The sequence below is a fragment of the Grampus griseus genome, assembly GCF_964374135.1.
Source record: "Grampus griseus genome assembly, chromosome: 15".
NCBI classification, from domain to species: Eukaryota; Metazoa; Chordata; class Mammalia; order Artiodactyla; family Delphinidae; genus Grampus; species Grampus griseus.
In genome coordinates, this window is record NC_139009.1 from 75316893 (window position 1) to 75339395 (window position 22503).

Consider the following 22503-nt stretch of genomic DNA (forward strand, 5'->3'; position numbering starts at 1 on the left):
ATTTCAATAGGACAATGATAAATGGGAAAAAAAGATGCAGAATGGTACACACAGTATAACACCATTTATACAAATTTTAATATTCATGATAGTGGTTACCTCTGAGGAGGCTGAAAGAGAAGGGAATGGAACTGCAAAGGTATATTAAAGAAGCTTCAACATTAGTAATACTGCTTTCTTTTACAATATAAAAACTAAGGCGGGGAGAAGCGGGGGTGGGATGAATTGGGAGATTGGGACTGACATATATACACTACTATGTATAAAATAGATAACTAATGTGAACCTACTGTATAGCACAGGGGACTCTACTCAATGCTGTGGTGTGGTGACCTAAATGGGAAGGAAATCTAAAAAACAGTGGATATATGTATAGGTATGACTGATTCACTTTGCTGTACAGCAAGAAACTAACACAACATTGTAAAGCAACTATATTCTAATAAAAATTAATTTAAAGAACTGAGGCAAATATAGCAAAATGTCAAATTGTATTGGTTCTGGGTGTTAGGTACATAAGCATGCACTATATTATCCTGTGTACTACTATCTTTGCACCTGGGGAGAAAAAGAGTCTGTGAATACAGTGCTTTATTCATAGGGGGAAAAAGGGTAAAATAAGCTATATGTTTTTTGATGTTGATTCCGTAAAGGAAATGCTGAAAATTTTAAAAATAAGCTTATCATGGTCAACTGAACATGTATCTTTTCAGCATGTTGCAGAAAAAATAGGGGGTAAATATGAAGCTTTCAACGATGGCTGTAAAAGTCAAGTATATTTAGTTAAGCTTTCAAAGTAACAGGTGAGAGTAGGCTGTTTCTCCACAGTACTGAATACTTGGCTTGTGCAAAAGGCATATATCTAGGTTATATATCCAATATTTAAAGAGCCTAAATACATCACTTTAGGGCTGAAATAACACAGTTGTTAAAAGTTAAGAAGATATGGCACAAACAGTTGTCTAATTTTTTTTACTCTTTCTTAATCCATGGATTGTTTTCTTCAGTATCTGGAGAAAGAAACTGATATATTCACTATTAGGCACATTAAAAAAACCACATTCAAATGTTAAAACTGAACATAAAGAAATACCTTCAGAGCCAAGTACGACCAAATAACGGATTAAGTACTCATTTGGCACCAGCGTTTAAATTGAAACATTCAAGTCTTCTAACTTTTGAGTGTGATGTACTCATCAATGTAGTAACTGACAGAGTTGAAGATATTCTTTCTTTGGCTGCACTGTGCGGCTTGCGGGATCTTAGTTCCCCGACCAGGGCTTGAACCTGGGCCACGGCAGTGAAAGCGCAGAGTCCTAACCACTGGACCACCAGGGCATTCCCTGAAGATATTCTTTAGTGAAAAATTACCCTGTAATTTCTGAATCTGTACTCAGTCTAATTATCTGACAGTTATTTGCTGCTATTCTCAAAGAACTCTAATTCTGAGTTAGGATTTCTTCATTTAACCGAAAATAAGTAAGAAAAGAAACCAACTGGATGTAAAATTTAACCTATGCCTCAAGCTGTCAGTGATCTGGAGACAGATGCCTGCGGAAGATCACAACGGTATTATACTGGACACTGAAAGGTACCTAAATTATGTTTATTTTTAAATATTATAATGAGTTTTTGAAAATTAAATTGGGCGGTGCCCACTGGGTTGGCTGTGGCATGTCCCCCTGTGACCTCCCCTCTGGAAGCATGGACACTGCCACTGGGGCTTGGTGGTCGCAGGTCAGGATCTCAAGCCTGGGACAATGGTGTGCATTCCCTGCATCGTCATTCTAGTTGTGCTCTGGGTCTACAAAAAGTTCCTGGAACCATATATATACCCTCTGATTTCCCCCTTTGTTAGTTGTATGTGGCCTAGGAAAGCTATACAAGAATCCAATGATAAAAACAAAGGCAAAATAGACTGTAAGGGTGCAGACACAAATGGATTACCAACAAGAGGACCAACAGAAATCTCTGATAAAAAGAAAGACTTAAGTGACTGTCACAAAGGATCTCATTGTTTTAAAAATGGATCTGATAGGGCTTCCCTGGTGGCGCAATGGTTGAGAGTCCGCCTGCCCATGCAGGGGACGCGGGTTCGTGCCCCGGTCCGGGAAGATCCCACATGCCGCGGAGCGGCTGGGCCCGTGAGCCATGGCCGCTGAGCCTGCGCATCCGGAGCCTGTGCTCCGCAACGGGAGAGGCCACAACAGGGAGAGGCCCGCGTACCGCAAAAAAAACAAAACAAAACATAAAATGGATCTGATAGTATGAAGCACCTTCTTTGTACTTGTCTCTTATCTTTTTTCCTGAGACCAGAATTTGGGCTAGATAGTTTACCTATTTACCTGACACTAATCAGGAAATACCTGTTATTTGTATTTCAAATGTAGCTAGTTATAGTTAATGACCTCATTCCTGAGTTCCTTTTTCATTAAAGTAGCTTTCATTTCTTTTATTGCAGTTTTAAAAATATGAATAAATAAAAGGTTCATGCCAGTAGACACTGTTCCTAAATCAGTCCCTAAAACTCCTTGGGCCTCTAGTTTTTATTCAGGCTCTTCAAATTTGAGGAGTATAATTTTACCGTGAAACAGTGCAGTGAGACTGTGCGGTGAAATGAAAGGTAGTTTTTGGAGATGATAATGACTTGAAACATAAAGATGTAATTACTGTCTAACTCAATGGAGCAGCTTATCTATGAGAGTAGTAATTACTGTTTATTGCTCTGAGGAAGACAGAAAAGACAGGGAAATGGGGTAACCTCTCTGAAAAATAGAACATCTTTAACATAAATGGCTAATGTATATTATAAAATTCTAATCCTTGTCATATTCCTTCTATTCCTACGAATGTATTAAATATTCAGTTTAGCTTGTTGTTCTTTTTTCTTTTAAAATATAAATATTTAAAAGTAAGATTTTTTAACCACATCAGAAATCAGGATTGTAATAGTGTGATGGCATCAGGATAGTTATGGAGGAGCAATATATTTTTTCTTCTTCTTTTTTAAAGTTTAGATTGTATCAGTTATTTTGTTCCATAATAAGACACTAAAATTCGTGGTTTTCAGCAACAGTGACGTGACTGCACAGTTATTTGCTGGTCTGGGCCTCTCCACATGATCTTTCATCCCGGGCCTCTTCATTTTAGTGTAAGGATCTATAAATATTCAAAGACGATGAGACGTATCTTTATAGAATATTTATTTTCTCTGAAGCAAGGAGAAGTTAGAAAGGACTCCCTGCCTTGGGTCCCCAGTGAAGTCCTGGGTCCTAACTGAGGCTCTGTGAAGCTGTGTCTGGTCAAGTCATTGATCCACCTTGGACTTCCTTTGATATAAATGTGTTTCAACTTTTCTGCCCCAACCTACCTGAGGGATAAGATAAATTCTCATTAGCAACTAAATCCAGTTGATTAATTTAGTTTGTTTTTTAAGGTATTAAAAACTATATTATGAAAATAGTAGATGTTCATAGTAGAACGATGCAAGGGCAGGTTAAATGAAAAGTTAATGTTCTTTCTCTACTCTCATTTCTTTGTTCTAGCTCCACAGATGTAACCACTATTAGCTTTTTGTATAGCCTTCTAGCAACTTTCTTTTTTTTTTTTTTTTTTTTTTGCGGTACGCGGGCCTCTCACTGTTGTGGCCTCTCCTGTTGCGGAGCACAGGCTTCAGATGCGCAGGCTCAGCGGCCATGGCTCATGGGCCCAGCCGCTCCGCGGCATGTGGGATCTTCCCAGACTGGGGCACGAACCCGCATCCCCTGCATTGGCAGGCAGACTCTCAACCACTGCACCACCAGGGAAGCCCTAGCAACTTTCTTAAAATATATCATTAAAAAAAAAAATTAAATTGATAGTACACATGTATGCTGAATACCCAATACAGGGCCTGCAGGTTCCTAAGATGTAAGAAAGCATTAGGTTGAGAGTCAGAGATGAGGCAGAAAAGGAGGTGAGTGAAAGCCAAAGACAAACTTAGACTATTTAAAATCCTGCCTGGGGCAACTCTGGGCCTAGGGCCGAAGAAACTCTTTCCTTCATCCTCCCTCTAAGGTGTGGGCGCACTGCTTATGCCTATGACTCAACCTTCAGGTCACTTTACAATACTGTTCACATGAGGAAATACAGTCTGAATTCTAAACAAAGTACATTTAGATGGAGATTTTCCCATTATTTCGACAACACTGGCAAAAGAAAATAACAATAAAATAAAAATGAGAGTAATAAGTATATTTTGCTTTTGTATAACACTCCAATTAAGACAATGTAAGTAATAAAAACCAGAGCTAAGACTGTCCTTCCTCATATATACACTAACAAACGTAAGGTAGATAGCTAATGGGAAGCAGCTGCATAGCACAGCTCGGTGCTTTGTGACCACCTGGAGGGGTGGGATAGGGAGGGTGAGAGGGAGGGAGACGCAAGCGGGAAGAGATATGGGAACATATGTATATATATAAATGATTCATTTTGTTGTGAAGCAGAAACTAACACACCATTGTAAAGCAATTATACTCCAATAAAGATGTTAAAAAAAAAAAAAGACCTTCCTATTCAAGGAAACAGTGTTATAATAACGGCAAGAGCATCAGCTAATGATGTGGCTGTAAGGTACCGCTGTCTTACCCAGCTGATTCTTCATCCCCATGAGCACGGAGTTCATGTGTGCTTTGGATGCATAGAGCTTGCTCACGGCCTTCCTTGACCTGATCATCTCCTTGGCCAGAACCACACAGACATCCTTCTGACCCTTCTTGGCAGCATCTTTCACAGATCGTTTCACTTTTTCTTCTTCTCTTTGGATATCTAAATTTAGAACATAAGACAGAACATCAAAAAATTAAGGGTAAACCAGGAGAGTTATTGGCACTGAAATCTGTTCTTACTGTGATCTAAATGTACCTATTAAACAGGAAAACAGATAGGAGGATATAAACTAAATAAAAATAATTAATGTGGTTGGTATTCATTATTTCCGGAAACATTAAAGTAATATAAGAGTAAACAGAGGGCTTCCCTGGTGGTGCAGTGGTTGAGAATCTGCCTGCTAATGCAGGGGACACGGGTTTGAGCCCTGGTCTGGGAAGATCCCACATGCCACGGAGCAACTAGGCCCATGAGCCACAACTACCGAGCCTGCGTGTCTGGAGCCTGTGCTCCACAACAAGAGAGGCCGTGATAGTGAGAGGCCCGCGCACCACGATGAAGAGTGGGTGGCCCCCGCTTGCCACAACTAGAGAAAGCCCTTGCACAGAAACGAAGACCCAACACAGCCATAAATAAATAAATAAATAAATAAAAAGCCAAGCATTTGAAGCCCTTAAAAAAAAAAAAAAAAGAGTAAACAGAAAAGTAAATCCTAATACACTAGAGAAAATTTCAAAACTGACTTTGCAAGCCCATTCTAACATCTGTTGGTACTGGTACTAAGGAACTTTAAAAATACTGTAAATGCGGGGAATTCCCTGGCGGTCCAGTGGTTGGACTCAGCCCTTCACTGCCATGATCCTGGGTTCAATCCCTGGTTGGGGAACTCAGATCCTGCAAGCCGCATGGCGTGGCCAAAAGAAAAAGAATACTGTAAATGAATTCCAGAGCTTGCTCTCATCATCAATAAGTAGTATTCCCACAATTACAGGAGTACAACCTCAGTACATTTATTAATGATTTATAAAAACCTACAACTAAAGGAAAGCCTGAACATACAAAAAGTATCACATCAGTATCAACTAGAGGTAAGATATGTCTATGTTATGTGCTTTATGATTAGGAGAGATTTTTTCCAATTGTGGTAAAATATACATAACATCAAATTTACCATCCTAACCATTTTTAAGGACACAGTTCAGTGGTATTAAGTACATTCATATTGTTGTGAACCATCACCATCATCCGTCTCCAGAACTCTTTACAGTTTTCAACACTGAAACTCAAAGGCTTTAAATAATAACTTCCTATTCCCTCCTCCCACCAGCCCCTGGCAAATACCATTCCGCTTCCTGTCTTTATGAATTTGACTACTCTAGGTACCTTATGTAAGAGGAATCCTACAGTATTTTGTGTGTGTGTGACTGGCTTATTTAACTTAGCATAAAGTCTTCAAGGTTCAGCCATGTTGGAGCATGTATCAGACACCCTGCTTTTTAAAGGCCGAATATTACATTGCACATATATATCAAATTTTGTTTATCCATTCGGCTATTGACAGACACTTGGGTTGCTTTCACAACCTTTAGCTATTGTGAATAATGCTGCTATGAACATGAATGTACAAGTATCTTTTTGAGACCCTGCTTTCAAATCATTTGTGTATATACTTATATTACCATAGACTTCATGGCTTAAAAATCATGAATTTATTTCTCATAGTTCTGGAAGCTGGGAAGTCCAAGATCAGGGTTCCTAGTGAGAACCTACTTCCTGGTTTGTAGGTGAATGCCCTCTTGCTGTATCTTCACAGGGCAGAGAGTTCACCTCTTTTCTCTCCTCTTATAAGGGCACTAATACCATTCATAAGGGCTACACCCTCATGACCTAATTACCTCCCAAAGGCCCCACCTCCAAATACCATCACATTGGGATTAGGGCTTCGATGTATGAAATTTAGGGGCACACAAACCTTCAGTCTATAGCATTCTGCCTCTGCGTACCCCCCAATTTATGTCCTTCTCATATGCAAAATGCATTCATTCCAACTCAACAGCCTCAAAAGTCTTAACTCATTCCAGCATCAACTTTAATGTTTAAGTCCAAAGTCTCATCTAAATATTCTCTAAATCAGATATGGGTGGGACCTGAAGTATGATTCAACCTGAGGCAAAATTCTTCTCCAGCTACGAATTTGTGACAGGCATAGAATAATCATTCTTACTCCAAAAGAAAAAAACAGGAAAGAAGGAAGGGGTGACAGGTCCCAAGCAAGTCCAAGACCTAGCAAGGCAAACTCCATGAGCTCTTAAGACTCAAGAATAATCCTCTGTGAGTAGAGCCACAGAGGTAGAAAACAAACTTATTTTGTTTGGGGGTGGGGTGGGGGAGGGAGAATAAATTGGGAGATTGGGATGGACATATACACACTACTATATATAAAATAGATAACTAATAAGAACCTGGGGTATAGCACAGGTAACTCTACTCAATACTCTGTAATGGACTATATGGGAAAAGAATCTATTAAAAAAAGAGTGTACATATGTATATGTATAACTGATTCACTTTGCTGTACAGCAGAAACTAATACAACACTGTAAATCAACTATACTCCAATAAAAAACAAGCAAACAAACAAGAAAAATAAGAATAAACCTCTTTGGTTTGATATTCTGACTTTCAGACCCACAAGGGTGGCAATGTCACCACGATGGCTGGTGGGGTACCATCAGGCAGCAGCTTTCTGTGGGGGCCCCACCCAAGCTGAGGTTCTGCCAGGCAAGGGGTCTTTGGTTGGAGGCAGCCTAGCATATACAGGAACTGAGGTAGTGGCCCTGATGATGTCTGAATCAGATCTGGGGACATTCTTTCCTTTCCCTGAAGAAAAGTGCAAGTTAAAAGCCTAAGTTTTACTGTCTTGTCCTGTAAAATCTAAGAAGTCAGACAGCCTTCCTTTATTCTGACCTGGATCCGTCCCCATCAGTTCAGACTGGCAGTGATCTCTCTGGAGTAGCTGATAAAATCCATGGGTCACACCCATACTAATCTCCTTATCAAATGGTCAGTCACATAGGTCAGCCATACACTTGGTGTCTTCTGAACCAGCTTTCTCAGTTTTGCAATATGGACAAACAGAGATTATTCCAAATCTCTAAGTTCTGGTTCCACTTTGCTTAACAATTCCTTCTTCATTTCTCTCTCCTCGCATCTTACTATAAGTAGTCAGGAAGAACCATGCCACTCCTCCTATATTTTGCTTAGAAATCTCCTCAGCTAAACACACAATTTCATTGCTTGCAAGTTCTAATTTCCACAAAACAGTAGACCCTGAACACACTTCAGCCAAGTTCTTTGCCACTTTATCAAGAATTGTCTTTTCGCCACTGTCCAATTACATGTTTCTCATTTCCGTTTGAGATCTCATCAGAACGGCCTTTACCATCCATACTTCTACTAACATTATGTACATGGTTATCTATGTGTTCTCTAAGAAGATGGAGGCTTTCTCTCCAGCTCTGTTTTTTTCCCTTAAGCCCCCACCAGAATCATCTTTAAAGGTCCACTCCTGGCGAACTAGGGTTTTGTTAGCATGCAACTCGAAATTCTTCTAGCCTCTACCCATTAACCTAGTTCCAAAGCTGCTTCCACATTTTATGTGTTTGTTACAGCTTCTTGGTACCAATATCTGTATTAGTCAGATTAGTCAGGCTGCTATAATAAAAATACCATAGATTAGGTGGCTTAAACAACAGAAATTTATTTCAAACAGTTCTGGAAGCTGGAAAGTCCAAGATCAAGGTGCTGGCAAATTCAGTTCCTGATGGAAGCCCCCTTTTTCTGGTTTGCAGATGGATGCCTTCTTGCTGTGCCCTCTCACATGGAGGACAGATATTATTTGTCTTGTGTCTCTTCTGATAACAGCACTAATCTCATTCATGAGGGCTCCACCTTCATGGACTAATTACTTGCTAAAAGCACCCCCCCCACACACCAAATGCTATCATATTGGAGATTAGGGCTTCAACACATGAATTTGGGAAGGACACAAACCTTCAGCCCACAGCAATACTCGAAACTGGAATTTCTGGATCACATGGTAATTCTATTTTTAACCTTTTGGGGAACAGCTCTGTTTTCCACAGCTGCTGCACCATTTTACATTCCTCCCAATGGTGATCAATGGTTCTAACTTCTCCACATCCTTTGCCAACATTTGTTACTTTATGTTTTGTTTTGACTGACAGCAGCCATCCTAATGGGTATAAGGTGGTAGCACATCCTGATTTTGATTTATATTTCCCTAATGATTAGTGATGTTGAGCATCTTTTCATGTGCTTACTGACCACTGGTATGTTTTCTTCAAAAAATATTCTATAGACTTGAAAGTCTATTCAAGTCCTTTGTCCATTTTTGAATATTTATTTGGATGCGCCAGGTCTTAGTTGTGGCACACAGGATCTTCGTTGTGGTGTGCAGGATCTTTAGTTGCAGCACGTGGGGTCTTTAGTTGCAGTGTGTGGCATCTTTTAGTTGTGGCATGTAGGATCTTTTAGTTGCGGCATGTGGGATCTAGTTCCCTGACCAGGGATTGAACCCGGGCCCCCATTATTGGGAGTGTGCAATCTTAACCACTGGACCACCAGAGAAGTGCCTGAAAAGGGCTTTTTAAAGTTGAGTTTTACGAGGTCAGTTCTACGTATATTCTGCAAATATTTTCTCCCAATCTATGGGTTGCCCTTTTAGTGTTTCCCCTTTTTACTGTGTCTTTTGATTCACAAACTTTTTCATTTTCATGAAGTCTATGTGGTCTGTTATATTTTTTTGTTGCCTGTGGCTTTCAGGTCATATCCAAGAAATCACTGCCAAACCCAATGTTGTGAAGCTATGGCCCTGTTTTCTTCTAGAAGTTTTCTAGTTTTCGCTTTTACATTTAGGTCTCTGATCCATTTTTAATTAATTTCCATATATGGTTTTAGGTAAGGGTCCAAACTCATTCTTTTGCATGTGGAAATCCAGTTTACATAGCACCATTAGTTGAGAAGGCTGTCTTTTCCTCACTGAATGGTCCTCACATATATTTGACCATATACGTGAGGGCTGATTTCTGGGCTCTCTATTCTATCTCACTGGTCTTTATGACTGTCTTCATGCCAGTAGCAAACTGGTTTTAATTAGACAGTTTTGTAGGAAGTTTTTTTCCTTACAGTTTTATTGATATATAACTGACATACAGCACTGTATAAGTTTAAGGTACACAGCATGATGACTTACTGACAGAGATCATGAAATGATGATCACAGTAAGTTAACATCTATCATCATATAGATAGAAAATAAAACACAGAAAAAATATTTCTTCCTTATGATTAGAACTCAAGATTTACTCTCTTAACAGCTTTCATATACAACCTACAGCAGTGTTCATTATATTCATCCTGTCATACATTACATCCCTAGTACTTATTTATCTTATACTGCAAGTTTGTACCTTTTGACCACCTTCATCCAATTCTCACTCCCCCCAAACCCCAACTCTGGTGACCACAAATCTGATCTCTTTTTCTATGAGTTTGTTTGTTTGTGGTTTTTTGAACTATAGTTGACCTACAACACTACGATAGTTCCTGGTGTACAGCACAGTGATTTGGTATTTCTGTACATTACAAAATGATCACCACAATAAGTCTAGTTACCATCTGTCATCATACAATGATACTACATTATTATTGACTATATTCCCCACTCTGTACATTTCACCCCTGTGACTCATTTATTTTGTAACTGGAAGTCTGTACCTCTTAATCCCCCTCACCCATTTCACTCATTTACCTGCGCCCCTCCCCTCTGGCAACCATCCGTTTGTTCTCTGTATCAATAACAGTTTCTGTTTTGCTATGTTTGTTCATTTGTTTTGTTTTTTAGATTCCAAGTACAAGTGAAATCATATGGCATTTTCTTTCTGTCTTAATTTCACTTAGCATATTACCCTCTAGGTCCATCCAGGTTGTCACAAACAACAAGATTTCAGTCCTTTTTATGGTTGAGTAGTATTCTAGCTTATATATGTCTATACACACACCACATCTTTATCCATTCATCTATCAGGGGCACTTAGGTTGCTTCTATATCTTGGCTACTGTGAGTAAGCCTGCAATAATCATAGGAGTGAATATATCTTTTCAAATTAGTGTTTTTGTTTCCTTTGGAAAAATACCTAGAAGTAAAATTGCTGGATCATATGGTAGTTCTAATTTTTTGAAGAACCTCCATGCTGTTTTCTGTAGTTGTTGCCACAATTTACATTCCCATCAATACTGCACAAGGGCTCCCTATTCTCCACATCCTAATCCACACTTGTTTGTTGTCTTTTTAATAATAGCCATTCTCACAGGTGTGAGATGGTATCTCACTCTGGTTTTGATTTGCATTTCCCTGATGATTAGTGATGCTGAGCATCTTTTCTTGTGTCTGTTGGCCATCTGTATGTCTTCTTTGGAAAAATGCCTATTCGGGTTCTCTGTCCATTTTTAAATCAGTTTTATTGCCTATTTGAGGTCTTTTGTGCTTCCATATAAATTTTAGAATTATTTGTTCAGTGAAAAATGCCACGGGAATTCTGATACGTACTGAAATGAATCTATACATGGCTTTGCGTAGTATGGCTATTTTAATAACATTAATTCTTCAAATCCACAAGCATGGTATATCTTTCCATTTGTTTCTGTCATCTTCAGTTTATTTCATCAGTGTCTTATAGTTTTCTGAGTACAAGTTTTTTACCTCCTTGGTTAGATTTACTCCTAGTTATTTTATTCTTTCTGATGCAATTGTAAATGGAATTGTTTTCTTAATTTCTCTTTCTGACAGTTTGTTGTTAGTGTAAGAAACACAACAGATTTCTCTGTATTAATTTTGTATCCTACAACTTTACTGAATTCATTTATTATTTTAATAGTTATTTGGTGGCATCTTCAGGATTTTCTACACATAGTATCATGTCATCTTCAAATAGTAACAGTTTTACTTCTTCGTTTCTAATTTGGATTCCTTTTATTTCTTTTTCTGGTCTGACTGCATGGCTAGGACTTCCAATGCTATGTTAAATAAACAGGGCAAGAGTGGGCATCTTTGTCTTGTTCCTGATCTTAGACGAAATGCTTTCAGCTTTTCAACCTTGAGTATGATGTTGGCTATGGGTTTGTCATAGATGGCCTTTATCATGTTGAGTGATGCTCCCTCTTTTCTCACTTTGTTGAGAGGTTTTATCATATCATGAATTTTGTCAGAAGCTTTTTCTGTATCTATTGAGATGACTGTATGATTTTTATTCTTCAGTTTATTAATGTGGTATATCACAATGTCTAATTTGCATAAACTGAACCATCCTTCCATCCTTGGATAAATGCCACTTGATCATGGAGTATGATCCTTTTAAATGTACTGTTCAATTTGTTTGCTAATATTTTGTTGAGAATTTTTGCATCTATGTTCATCAGTGATATTGGCCTGTACTTTTCTATTTTGTGTGTGATATCTTTGTCTGGTTTTGATATCAGGGTGATGATGGCCTCATAGAATGAGTATGGAAGCATTCCTTCCTATTCAAATTTTTGGAATAGTTTTTTTTTTTATTTTGTTGATGTGGTGTATTACATTGACTGATTTTCATAGGTGAACCATCCTTGCATTCCAGGAATAAATCCCAGTTGGTCATGGTGTATAATCCTTTTGAATCCTGCTTGCTTGTATTTTGTTGAGGACTTTTGCATCAGTGTTCATAAGGAGTATTGGTCTGTAGTTTTCTCTTCCCATAGTGTCTTTGTCTGGCTTTGCTATGGGAAACGCTGTCCTTAGAGAACAAGTTAGATAGTGTTCCCTTTTCTTCAATTTTCTGAAGAAGTATGAGAAAGATTGGTGTTAGTTCTTTATACGTTTAGTAGATATCACCAGTGAATACATCAGGTCTAGGACTTTTCTTTGTTGGGAGAGATTTTTGATTACTGATTTAATCTCAAGAGTTATAAGTCTATTCAGATTTTCTATTGGTGTTTCAGTATTGGTAGATTTTATAATTCTATGAATTTGCCCATTTCATCTAAATTATCCAATTTTTTTAGTGTACAATTGTTCATAGTACTCTCTTACATTTTTTATTTCTGTAGAATCATAGTAGTGCTCCAACTGTCATTTCTGATCTTAGGAATTTGATTCCCTCTCCCTCTCCCTCCTCCTCCCTTCTTCCCTCCCCACCACCCTCAATCTAGCTAAAGGTTTATCAGTTTTGTTGCTTTTTTGAAGAACTCACTTTAAGTTTCTTTGATTTTTCTCTCCTGCTCTTCTAGTCTTTATTTCTTTTTCTCTGATCTAATCTTTCTTATTTCCTTCTTTTTGTTAGCTTTAGGTTGAGTTTTTTCTTCTTTTTCTGTAAGTTGTAAAGTTAGGTTGTTGATTGATATCTTTCTTTTTTGATTGATATCTTTCTTCTTTTAATAGCTATAATTTCCCTCTGAGCTTTTGCTGCATCCCAAAAGTTTTGATATATAGTGCTGTGGTTTTCACTCATCTCTAGGTATTTTCTAATTTTCCTTCTTATTTTTTTTAAACTGATTGAGACTTGGTTTTTGGCCCACCACATGGTCTATCCTGGAGAATGTACCATGTGCACTTAAGAATGTGTATTCTGTTGTTGTTGCATTGAGTATTCTGCACATGTCTATTCTGTATATGTCTATTAGTATTCTGTATGTGTCTGTTAGTTCATTATAGTGTTGTTCGAGTCCTCTTTTATCTTTATTTATCTTCTGTTTATATCCAATTTTGGGAATGGGTTATTAAAATCTTCAACTATTGTTGTAGATCTACTTCTCTTCATATATTTTGATCATCTATTATTAGGTGCATAGATTACATCTTACTGTATTAAAGCTTTTATTAACATATAATGTCCTTCTTTGACTCTTGTAATCTTTTCTAATTTAAAGTTTATTTTGTGTTATATCAGCACAGCAATCTCCACTCTTTTGGTTACTATTTCCATGGAATATCTTTTTCCTTCCTTTCACTTTCAACCTATTTGTATCTTAGTATACACTAGGGTCATTTTGCCCCAATTCTGCCAAACTCTGCCTTTTAATTGGAGAGTTTAATTCATTTACATTTAAAGTAATTACTGATGAGGAGGGGCTTAATTCTGCCATGTTGCAATTTTTTCTGTAGGTCTTACAGCTTTTTTGTCCTTCATTTCCTGCATTAATGTCTTCTTTTGTGTTTATCTGTTTCTTTTCTTATGGTGAAACTTCAAGTCCCTTTTCATTTGCTTTAGTGTATAATTTATATCTACCTTCTTTGTGATTACCCTGGTGAATGCACTTAATATCCTAAAGTTATAACACTAATTTGAATTTATATTAGCTTAACTTTAATAATATGCAAAAACTTTACTTCTATACAGCTCCGTCCCCATCCCCATACAGCTACTGATGTCACAAAAGCACATTTTTCTGCACTGTGTTCAAAAATATAGCCTAATTTTTTAAAAATGCACATGGCTCCTAAATCATGTGAAAGCAAAAAATGAAGTTACAAGAATACTACCTTTTATAATTGCCCATGTATTTACCTTTTTTTTTTGGTACGCGGGCCTCTCACTGTTGTGGCCTCTCCCATTGCAGAGCACAGGCTCCGGACATGCAGGCTCAGTGGCCATGGCTCACAGGCCCAGCCACTCCGTGGCATGTGGGATCTTCCCAGACCAGGGCACGAACCCGTGTCCCCTGCATCGGCAGGTGGACTCTCAACCACTGCGCCACCAGGGAAGCCCGCCATGTATTTACCTTTAATGGAGGTATTTATTTTTTCATATGGTTTCCAGTTACTGTCTACAGTCCTTTAATTTCAACCTGAAGTACAGACACCCTTTAGCATTTCTTCCCAGGCAGGTCTAGTGGTAACAAACTCCCATAGCTTTTGTTTAAGTGGGAATGTCAAAATTTCTCCTTTGTTTTGCTGGGTATAGGATTCTTGGTGTATAGGTATCTTCTTTCAGCATTTGAATATATCAACCCACTGTCTTCTGGCCCTCAACATTTCTGATGAGAAATCTGCTGAAAATCTTATTCAGGATTGATTGTATGTGACAGGTCATTTCTTGCTGCTTTAAACATCCTCTCTTTGTCTTTCTATAGTTCAATTATAATGTGCCCTGGCATGGGTCTCTGCGTTTATTCTACGTTAGAGTGTGTGGACTTTCTTGGATGATTATATTCATGTTTTTCAGGAAATTTGTTAAGTTTCTGTCTTTATTTCTTCAAATAATCTCTCTTCCCCCTTCTCTCTTTCCTTTCCTTCTGGGACTCCCACAACGTGTATGTTGACCCAACTGATGCTGTCCAACAGGTCCCTTAGGCTCTGTTTGCTTCAACTTCTTTTCCTTCTGATCCTCAGACCTGAACATTTCAACTGTATTATTTTCAAGTTCACTAATTCTTCTCCCTGCTCAAATTGGCTTCTGAATAACTCTAGCAATTTTTAAATTTTCAGTTATACTTTTCAGCTGCAGAATTTATTTTTGGCTTCTTTTCATGTTTCTATCTCTTTACTGATACTTCCATTTTGTTTATATATCATTTTCTTGACTTTGTCCACATCTTTCTTTAGTTCTTTGCATATTTTTTTAAGAACATGTTGGGGGTAGGAGTTTATTAATTAATTTATTTATTTTTCCTGTGTTGGGTCTTCGTTTCTGTGCAAGGGCTTTCTCTAGTTGTGGCAAGCGGGGGCCACTCTTCATCATGGTGCGCGGGCCTCTCACTATCGGGCCTCTCTTCTTGAGGAGCACAGGCTCCAGACGCGCAGGCTCAGTAGCTGTGGCTCACGGGCCTAGTTGCTCCACGGCATGTGGGATCCTCCCAGACCAGGGCTCGAACCCATGTCCCCTGCATTAGCAGGCAGATTCTCAACCACTGTGCCACCAGGGAAGCCCTGCATATTTTTAAGATCACTGTTTTAAAGTCTTTATTTAGTAATCTGTCACCTGGTCTTTTTCAGGGACATTTTCTATTCATTTCTTTTCCTTTCAATGGGCCATACTTTCCTGTTTCTTTGTATGCCTTGTGATCTTGTTGTTGTTACTGTTGAAAACTGGACATTTAAATTTTTTAAGATGATAACTTTGGAAACCAGATTCTCCCACTTCCTCAGGGTTTGATATGGTTGTTTTGTTTTATTACTGTATGGTGTCTCTGTACTGGAGATCATCCTGAGGTGAAAAGTTAGCCCTTTCAGAGCCTGTGTATTTCCCTGGGCATGCACAGTGACCACCTATATTCCCCTGTAAGTGTGGTTGCTTTTGAATGTCTTAGCCCTTGATGTTAGGAATGTAAAACGGTGCAGTGTTGTGGCAAACACTATGGTGGCTCCTCAAAAATTAAATAAAGAATCATGACTTGACCTAGCAATTCCACTTTTGGGTATATACACAGAAGGACTAAAAGGAGGGGCTTGAACAGATATTTGTATACTCATGTTCATAACAGCATTATTCACAATAGCAAAAGGTAGAAATAACCCAAATTTCTAGTGATAGATGAATAGATAAACAAAATGAGATATCTACATACAACGGAATGTTATTCAGTCTCATAAAAAGAAGGAAATTCTGATACATGCTATAACATGAATGAGTCATGAAAACATTACGGTAAGTAAAATAAGACAGACACAATGGGATAAATACTCTGTGATTACACTTATATGAGGTACCTGGAACAGTCTAATTATACATAGAGACAGAAAGCAGAATGGTGGTTACCAGGGGATGTGGAGAAGGAAAAATGGAGAGTTACTGTTTAATGGCTACAGAGTTTCAATATGAGATGAAGGAAAAATTCAGGAGATGGATAGTGGTGATGGCTGCACAGCAATGTAAATGTACTTAATGTCAATGAACTGTGTTTTTTAAAATGGTTTAAATGATCAATTTATGAACATGTGATATCACTTATATGTAGAATGTGAAATATGACACAAATGAACATATCTACAAAACAGAAACAGACTCACAGACATAGAGAACACACCTGTGGTTGCCAGGAGGGTGGGGGGAGGGAAGGATTGGGAGTTTGGGATTAGCAGATGCAAACCATTATATATAGAATGGATAAACAACAAGGTTCTACTGTATAGCACAGAAAACTATATTCAATATCCTGTGATAAATCATAATGAAAAGGAATATGAAAAAGAATATCTACATAACTGAATCACTTTGCTGTACAGCAGAAATTAACACATTGTAAATCAACTATACTTCAATAAAATTTTTTTAAATGGTCAACTTCTGTTATGTATATTTAAATATAATAAAGAAAACAGCAGCAAGAAAACTATGATTTATTTATAAACAAGTATTTATATGTAAGTACAAATACAGACAGAAATGTATCTGAAACGATGATCACCAAAATGCTTGTGGCTGTTATCTCTGGGTGGTAGGATTTCAGAGTGATTTTAACTTTCTTATTTATACTTTTCTGCATCAGTGTGTGTATTATTACCTTTATAGTCATGGGGGTAAAAACGCAAGCTAACTATGTTCATTTGAGGGGAGGGGCAAAATGAATGTTCTAAATTCACTCCAGTATTGCCTATTATGAGTGCTCTACATGTGTTACATTTGGCTGAAAGCTAAAAATGTGGACTACCTTGAGTCCTCCATAAGAAGATAAGAACTACTTGTAGTTATACTTTGCTTTAAGTTACTACTATTTTTCTTTAAATGTTTTACTGAAGTATATCATACGTACATACATATATCACACACATAACCATAAAGCCACATAAACTGTCACAAATTAAACACACCCATGTAACTAGGAATCAGATGAAGAAACAAAATATTACCAACATAACATGAAGTCCTTTTATGTCCCTACTAATCCACCATGCCCCCAACAAGGGAAACCAATATCCTGACTTCTAAGAGCATAGAACAGTCTTGCAGGTACTCTTTTTTTCACTAATATATTCTTTAAATCCATTCGCCTTGACTGCTAACATAAAACCAAATGAGGATTGATTCAAGATGGTGGAGTAGAGGGACATGCGCTCACTCCCTCTTGCAAGAGCACTAGAATCACAACTAACTGCTGAACAATCATTGACAGGAAGACACTGGAACTCACCAAAAAAAGATACCCCACATCCAAAGACAAAGGAGAAGCCGCAATGAGACGGTAGGCGGGGCACAATCACAATAAAATCAAATCCCATAAGTGCTGGGTGGGTGACTCACAAACTGGAGAACACTTATACCACGGAAGTCCACCCACTGGAGTGAAGGTTCTGAGCCCCACATCAGGCTTCCCAACCTGGGGGTCAGCAACGGGAGGAGGAATTTCCAGAGAATCAGACTTTGAAGGCTAGAGGGATTGATTACAGGACTTCAACAGGACTGGGGGAAACAGAGACTCCACTCTTGGAGGGCACACACAAAGTAGTGTGCACACCAGGACCCAAGGGGAAGGAGCAGTGACCCCATAGGAGACTGAACCAGACCTGTCTGTTAGTGTCAGAGGGTCTCTTGCAGAGGCGGGGGTGGCTGTGGCTCACTGCGGGGACAAGGACACTGGCAGCAGAAGTTCTGGGAAGTACTCATTGGCATAAGGCCTCCCGGAGTCTTCCATTAGCCTTACCAAAGACCTATAGGCTCCAGTGCTGGGTTGCCTCAGGCCAAACAACCAACAGGGAAGGAACTCAGCCCCACCCAACAGCAGACAAGCAGATTAAAGTTTTACTGAGCTCTGCTCACCAGAGCAACACCCAGCTCTACCCACCACCAGTCCCTCCCATCAGGAAGCTTGCATAAGCCTCTTAGATAGCCTCATCCACCAGAGGGCAGACAGCAGAAGCAAGAAGAACTACAATCCTGAAGCCTGTGGAATGAAAACCACATTCACAGAAAGATAGACAATATGCAAAGGCAGAGGACTATGTACCAGGTGAAGGAACAAGATAAAACCCCAGAAAAACTAAATGAGTGGAGATAGGCAACCTCCCAGAAAAAGAATTCAGAATAATGATAGTGAAGATGATCCAGGACCTCAGAAAGAGAATGGAGGTGAAGATCGAGAAGATGCAAGAAATGTTTAACAAAGACCTAGAAGAATTAAAGAACAAACAAACAGAGGTGAACAATACAATAACTGAAATGAAAAATACACTAGAAGGAATCAATAGCAGAATAACTGAGGCAGAAGAATGGATAAATGAACTGGAAGATAGAATGGTGGAAATCACTGCCACAGAAAAGAATAAAGAAAAAAGAATGAAAAGAAGTGAAGACAGCCTAAGAGACCTCTGGTACAACATCAAATGCATGAACATTCGCATTATAGGGGTCCCAGAAGGAGAAGAGAGAGAGAAAGCACCCGAGAAAATATTTGAAGAGATTATAGTCGAAAACTTCCCTAACATGGGAAAGGAAATAGCCATCCAACTCCAGGAAGTGCAGAGAATCCCAGGCAGGATAAATCCAAGGAGAAACACAACAAGACACATAGTACTCAAACTGACAAAAATTATAGACAAAGAAAAATTATTAAAAGCAACAAGGGAAAAATGACAAATAACATATAAGGGAACTCCCATAAGGTTAACAGCTGATTTCTCAGCAGAAACTCTACAAGCCAGAAGGGAGTGGCATGATATACTTAAAGTAATGAAAGGGAAGAACCTACAACCAAGATTACTCTACCTGGCAAGGATCCCATTCAGATTTGATGGAGAAATCAAAAGCTTGAGCGCCACCAAACCAGCTCTACAACAAATGCCAAAGAAACTTCTCTAAGTACGAAACATGAGAGAAGAAAAGGACCTACAGAAACAAACCCAAAACAATTAAGAATATGGTAACAGGAATATACATATCGATAATTACCTTGAACGTGAATGGATTAAATGCTCCATCCAAAAGACACAGGCTCGCTGAATGAATACAAAAACAAGATCCATATATATGCTGTCTACAAGAGATCCACATCAGAACTAGGGGAAGATACAGACTGAAAGTGATGGAAAAAGATATTCCATGCAAATGGGATGGAAAAAGATATTCCATGCAAATGGAAATCAAAAGAAAGCTGGAATAGCAATACTCATATCAGATAAAACAGAATTTAAAATAAAGAATGTTATAAGAGACAAGGAAGGACACTACATAATGATCAAAGGATCAATCCAAGAAGAAGATATGACAATCATAAATATATATGCAACCAACACAGGAGCACCTCAATACACAAGGCAAATGCTAACAGCTATAAGAGGGAATCGACAGTAACACAATAATAGTGGGGGACTTTAACACCTCACTTACACCAATGGACAGACCATCCAGACAGAAAAATAAGGAAACAAAAGCTTTAAATGACACAACAGACCAAAGAGATTTAATTCATATTTATAGGACATTCCATCCGAAAACAGCAGATTACACTTTTGTTTCAACTGAACATGGAACACTGTCCAGGATAGATCACATCTTGGCTCACAGATCAAGCCTTGGTAAATGTAAGAAAACTGAAATCCTACCAAGCATTTTTTCGACCACAACGCTATGAGATCAGAAATAAATTTCAGGGAAAAAAATGTAAAAAACACAAACACATGGAGACTAAGCAATACATTACTAAGTAACCAAGAGATCACTGAAGAAATCAAAGAGGAAATCAAAAAATACCTAGAGACAAATGACAACGAAAACATGATGATCCAAACGATGCAGCAAAAGCAGTTCCAAGAGTGAAGTTAATAGCTATACAAGCCTACCTCAAGATACAAGAAACATCTCAAATAAACAATTTAACCTTACACCTAAAGGAACTAGAAAAGAAGAACAAAAACTCCCCAAAGTTAGTAGAAGGAAAGAAATCGAGATCAGAGCAGAAATAAATGGAATACAAACAAAGAAAACAATAGCAGAGATCAATAAAACTAAAAGCTGGTTCTTTGAGAAGATAAACAAACTTGATAAACCTTTAGCCACAACATTCATCAAGAAAAAGAGGGAGAGGACTCAAATCAATAAAATTAGAAATGAAAAAGGAGAAGTTGCAAAGGACACTGCAGAAATACAAAGCATAAGAGACTACTACAAGCACCTTTTGCCAATAAAGTGGACAACCTGGAAGAAATGGACAAATTCTTAGAAATGTATAACCTTCCAAGACTGAATCAGGAAGAAATAGAAAATATAAACTGACTAATCACAAGTAATGAAATTGAAACTGTGATATAAAATCTTGCAACAAAGAAAATTCCAGGACCAGATTTCTTCCCAGGTAAATACTATCAAACATTTAGAGAAGAGCTAACACCCATCCTTCTCAAGCTCTTCTAAAAAAACTGCAGATGAAGAAACACTCCCAAACTCATTCTACGAGGCCACCATCACCCTAATACCAAAACCAGACAAAGACACGACAAAAAGAGGAAATTACAGACCAATATCACTGATGAATATAGATGCAAAAATCCTCAACAAAATACTAGCAAACAGAATCCAACAACACATTAAAAGGATCATACACCATGATCAAGTGGGATTTATCCCAGGGATTCAAGGATTCTTCAATATATGCAAATCAATCAATGTGATACACCATATTAACAAATTGAAGAATAAAAACCATACGGTCATCTCAATAGATGCAGAAAAAGCTTTTGACAAAATTCAAACCCCATTTATGAAAAAAACTCTCCAGAGAGTGGGCATAGAGGGAACCTACCTCAACATAATAAAGTCCATGTACGACAAACCCACAGCAACATCATTCTCAATGGTGAAAAACTAAAAGTATTTCCTCTAAGATCAGGAACAAGACAAGGATGTCCACTCTCATCACTATTATTCAACATAGCTTTGGAAGTCCTAGCCACGGCAATCAGAGAAGAAAAAGAAATAAAAGGAATACAAATTGGAAAAGAAGAAGTAAAACTGTCACTCTTTGCAGATGACATGACACTATACATAGAGCATCCTAAAGATGCCACCAGAAAACTACTAGCGCTAATCAATGAATTTGGTAAAGTTGCAGGATAGAAAATTAATGCACAGAAATCTCTTGCCTTCCTATACACTAACAACGAAAGATCAGAAAGAGAAATTAAGGAAACACTCCTATTTACCACTGCAACAAAAAGAATAAAATACCTAGGAATAAACCTACCTAGGGAGACAAAACACCTGTATGTAGAAAACTATAAGACACTGATGAAAGAAATTAAAGATGATACAAACAGATGGAGAGATATACCATGTCCTTGGATTGGAAGAATCAATATTGTGAAAATGACTATACTACCCAAAGCAATCTACAGATTCAATGCAATCCCTATCAAATTAGCAATGGCATTTTTTACAGAATTTGAACCAAAAATCTTAAAATTTGTATGGAGACACAAAAGACCCCCAATAGCCAAAGCAATCTTGAGGGGAAAAAACAGACTTGGAGGAATCAGACTCCCTGACTTCACACTATTCCACAAAGCTACTGTAATCAAAATAGTATGGTACTGTCACAAAACCAGACACACAGATCAATGGAAAAGAATAGGGAGCCCAGAAATGAACCACACGCTTATGGTCAATTCGTCTATGACAAAGGAGGCAAGGATATACAATGGAGAAAAGACAGTCTCTTCAATAAGTGGGGCTGTGAAAATTGGACAGCTACATGTAAAAGAATGAAATTAGAACACTCCCTAACACCACACAGAAAAATAAACTCAAAATGGATTAAAGACCTAAATGTAAAACAAGACAGTATAAAACGCTTAGTGGAAAACAAAGGA

At 38.1% G+C, this 22503-nt stretch overlaps 2 protein-coding genes across 2 annotated transcripts in view; one reads left to right on the forward strand and one right to left on the reverse strand.

Annotated features, from left to right (window-relative positions):
* The window catches only part of CHMP3 (charged multivesicular body protein 3), an 81729-nt gene that overhangs the window by 29998 nt on the left and 29228 nt on the right, over positions 1-22503 (reverse strand). Inside the window, exon 3 of the mRNA XM_082672250.1 lies at positions 4630-4809. Within this exon, the coding sequence (XP_082528376.1) occupies positions 4630-4809 (180 nt within the window). The remainder of the gene's footprint in view (positions 1-4629; positions 4810-22503) is intronic.
* LOC309833709 (UPF0729 protein C18orf32 homolog) lies at positions 1752-3559 on the forward strand (the record flags this gene model as incomplete). Its single annotated transcript, XM_082672154.1, has 2 exons — positions 1752-1992; positions 3546-3559. Exons 1-2 carry the CDS (start codon positions 1761-1763, stop codon positions 3557-3559), a joined length of 246 nt encoding a protein of 81 aa, XP_082528280.1. The 5' UTR covers positions 1752-1760.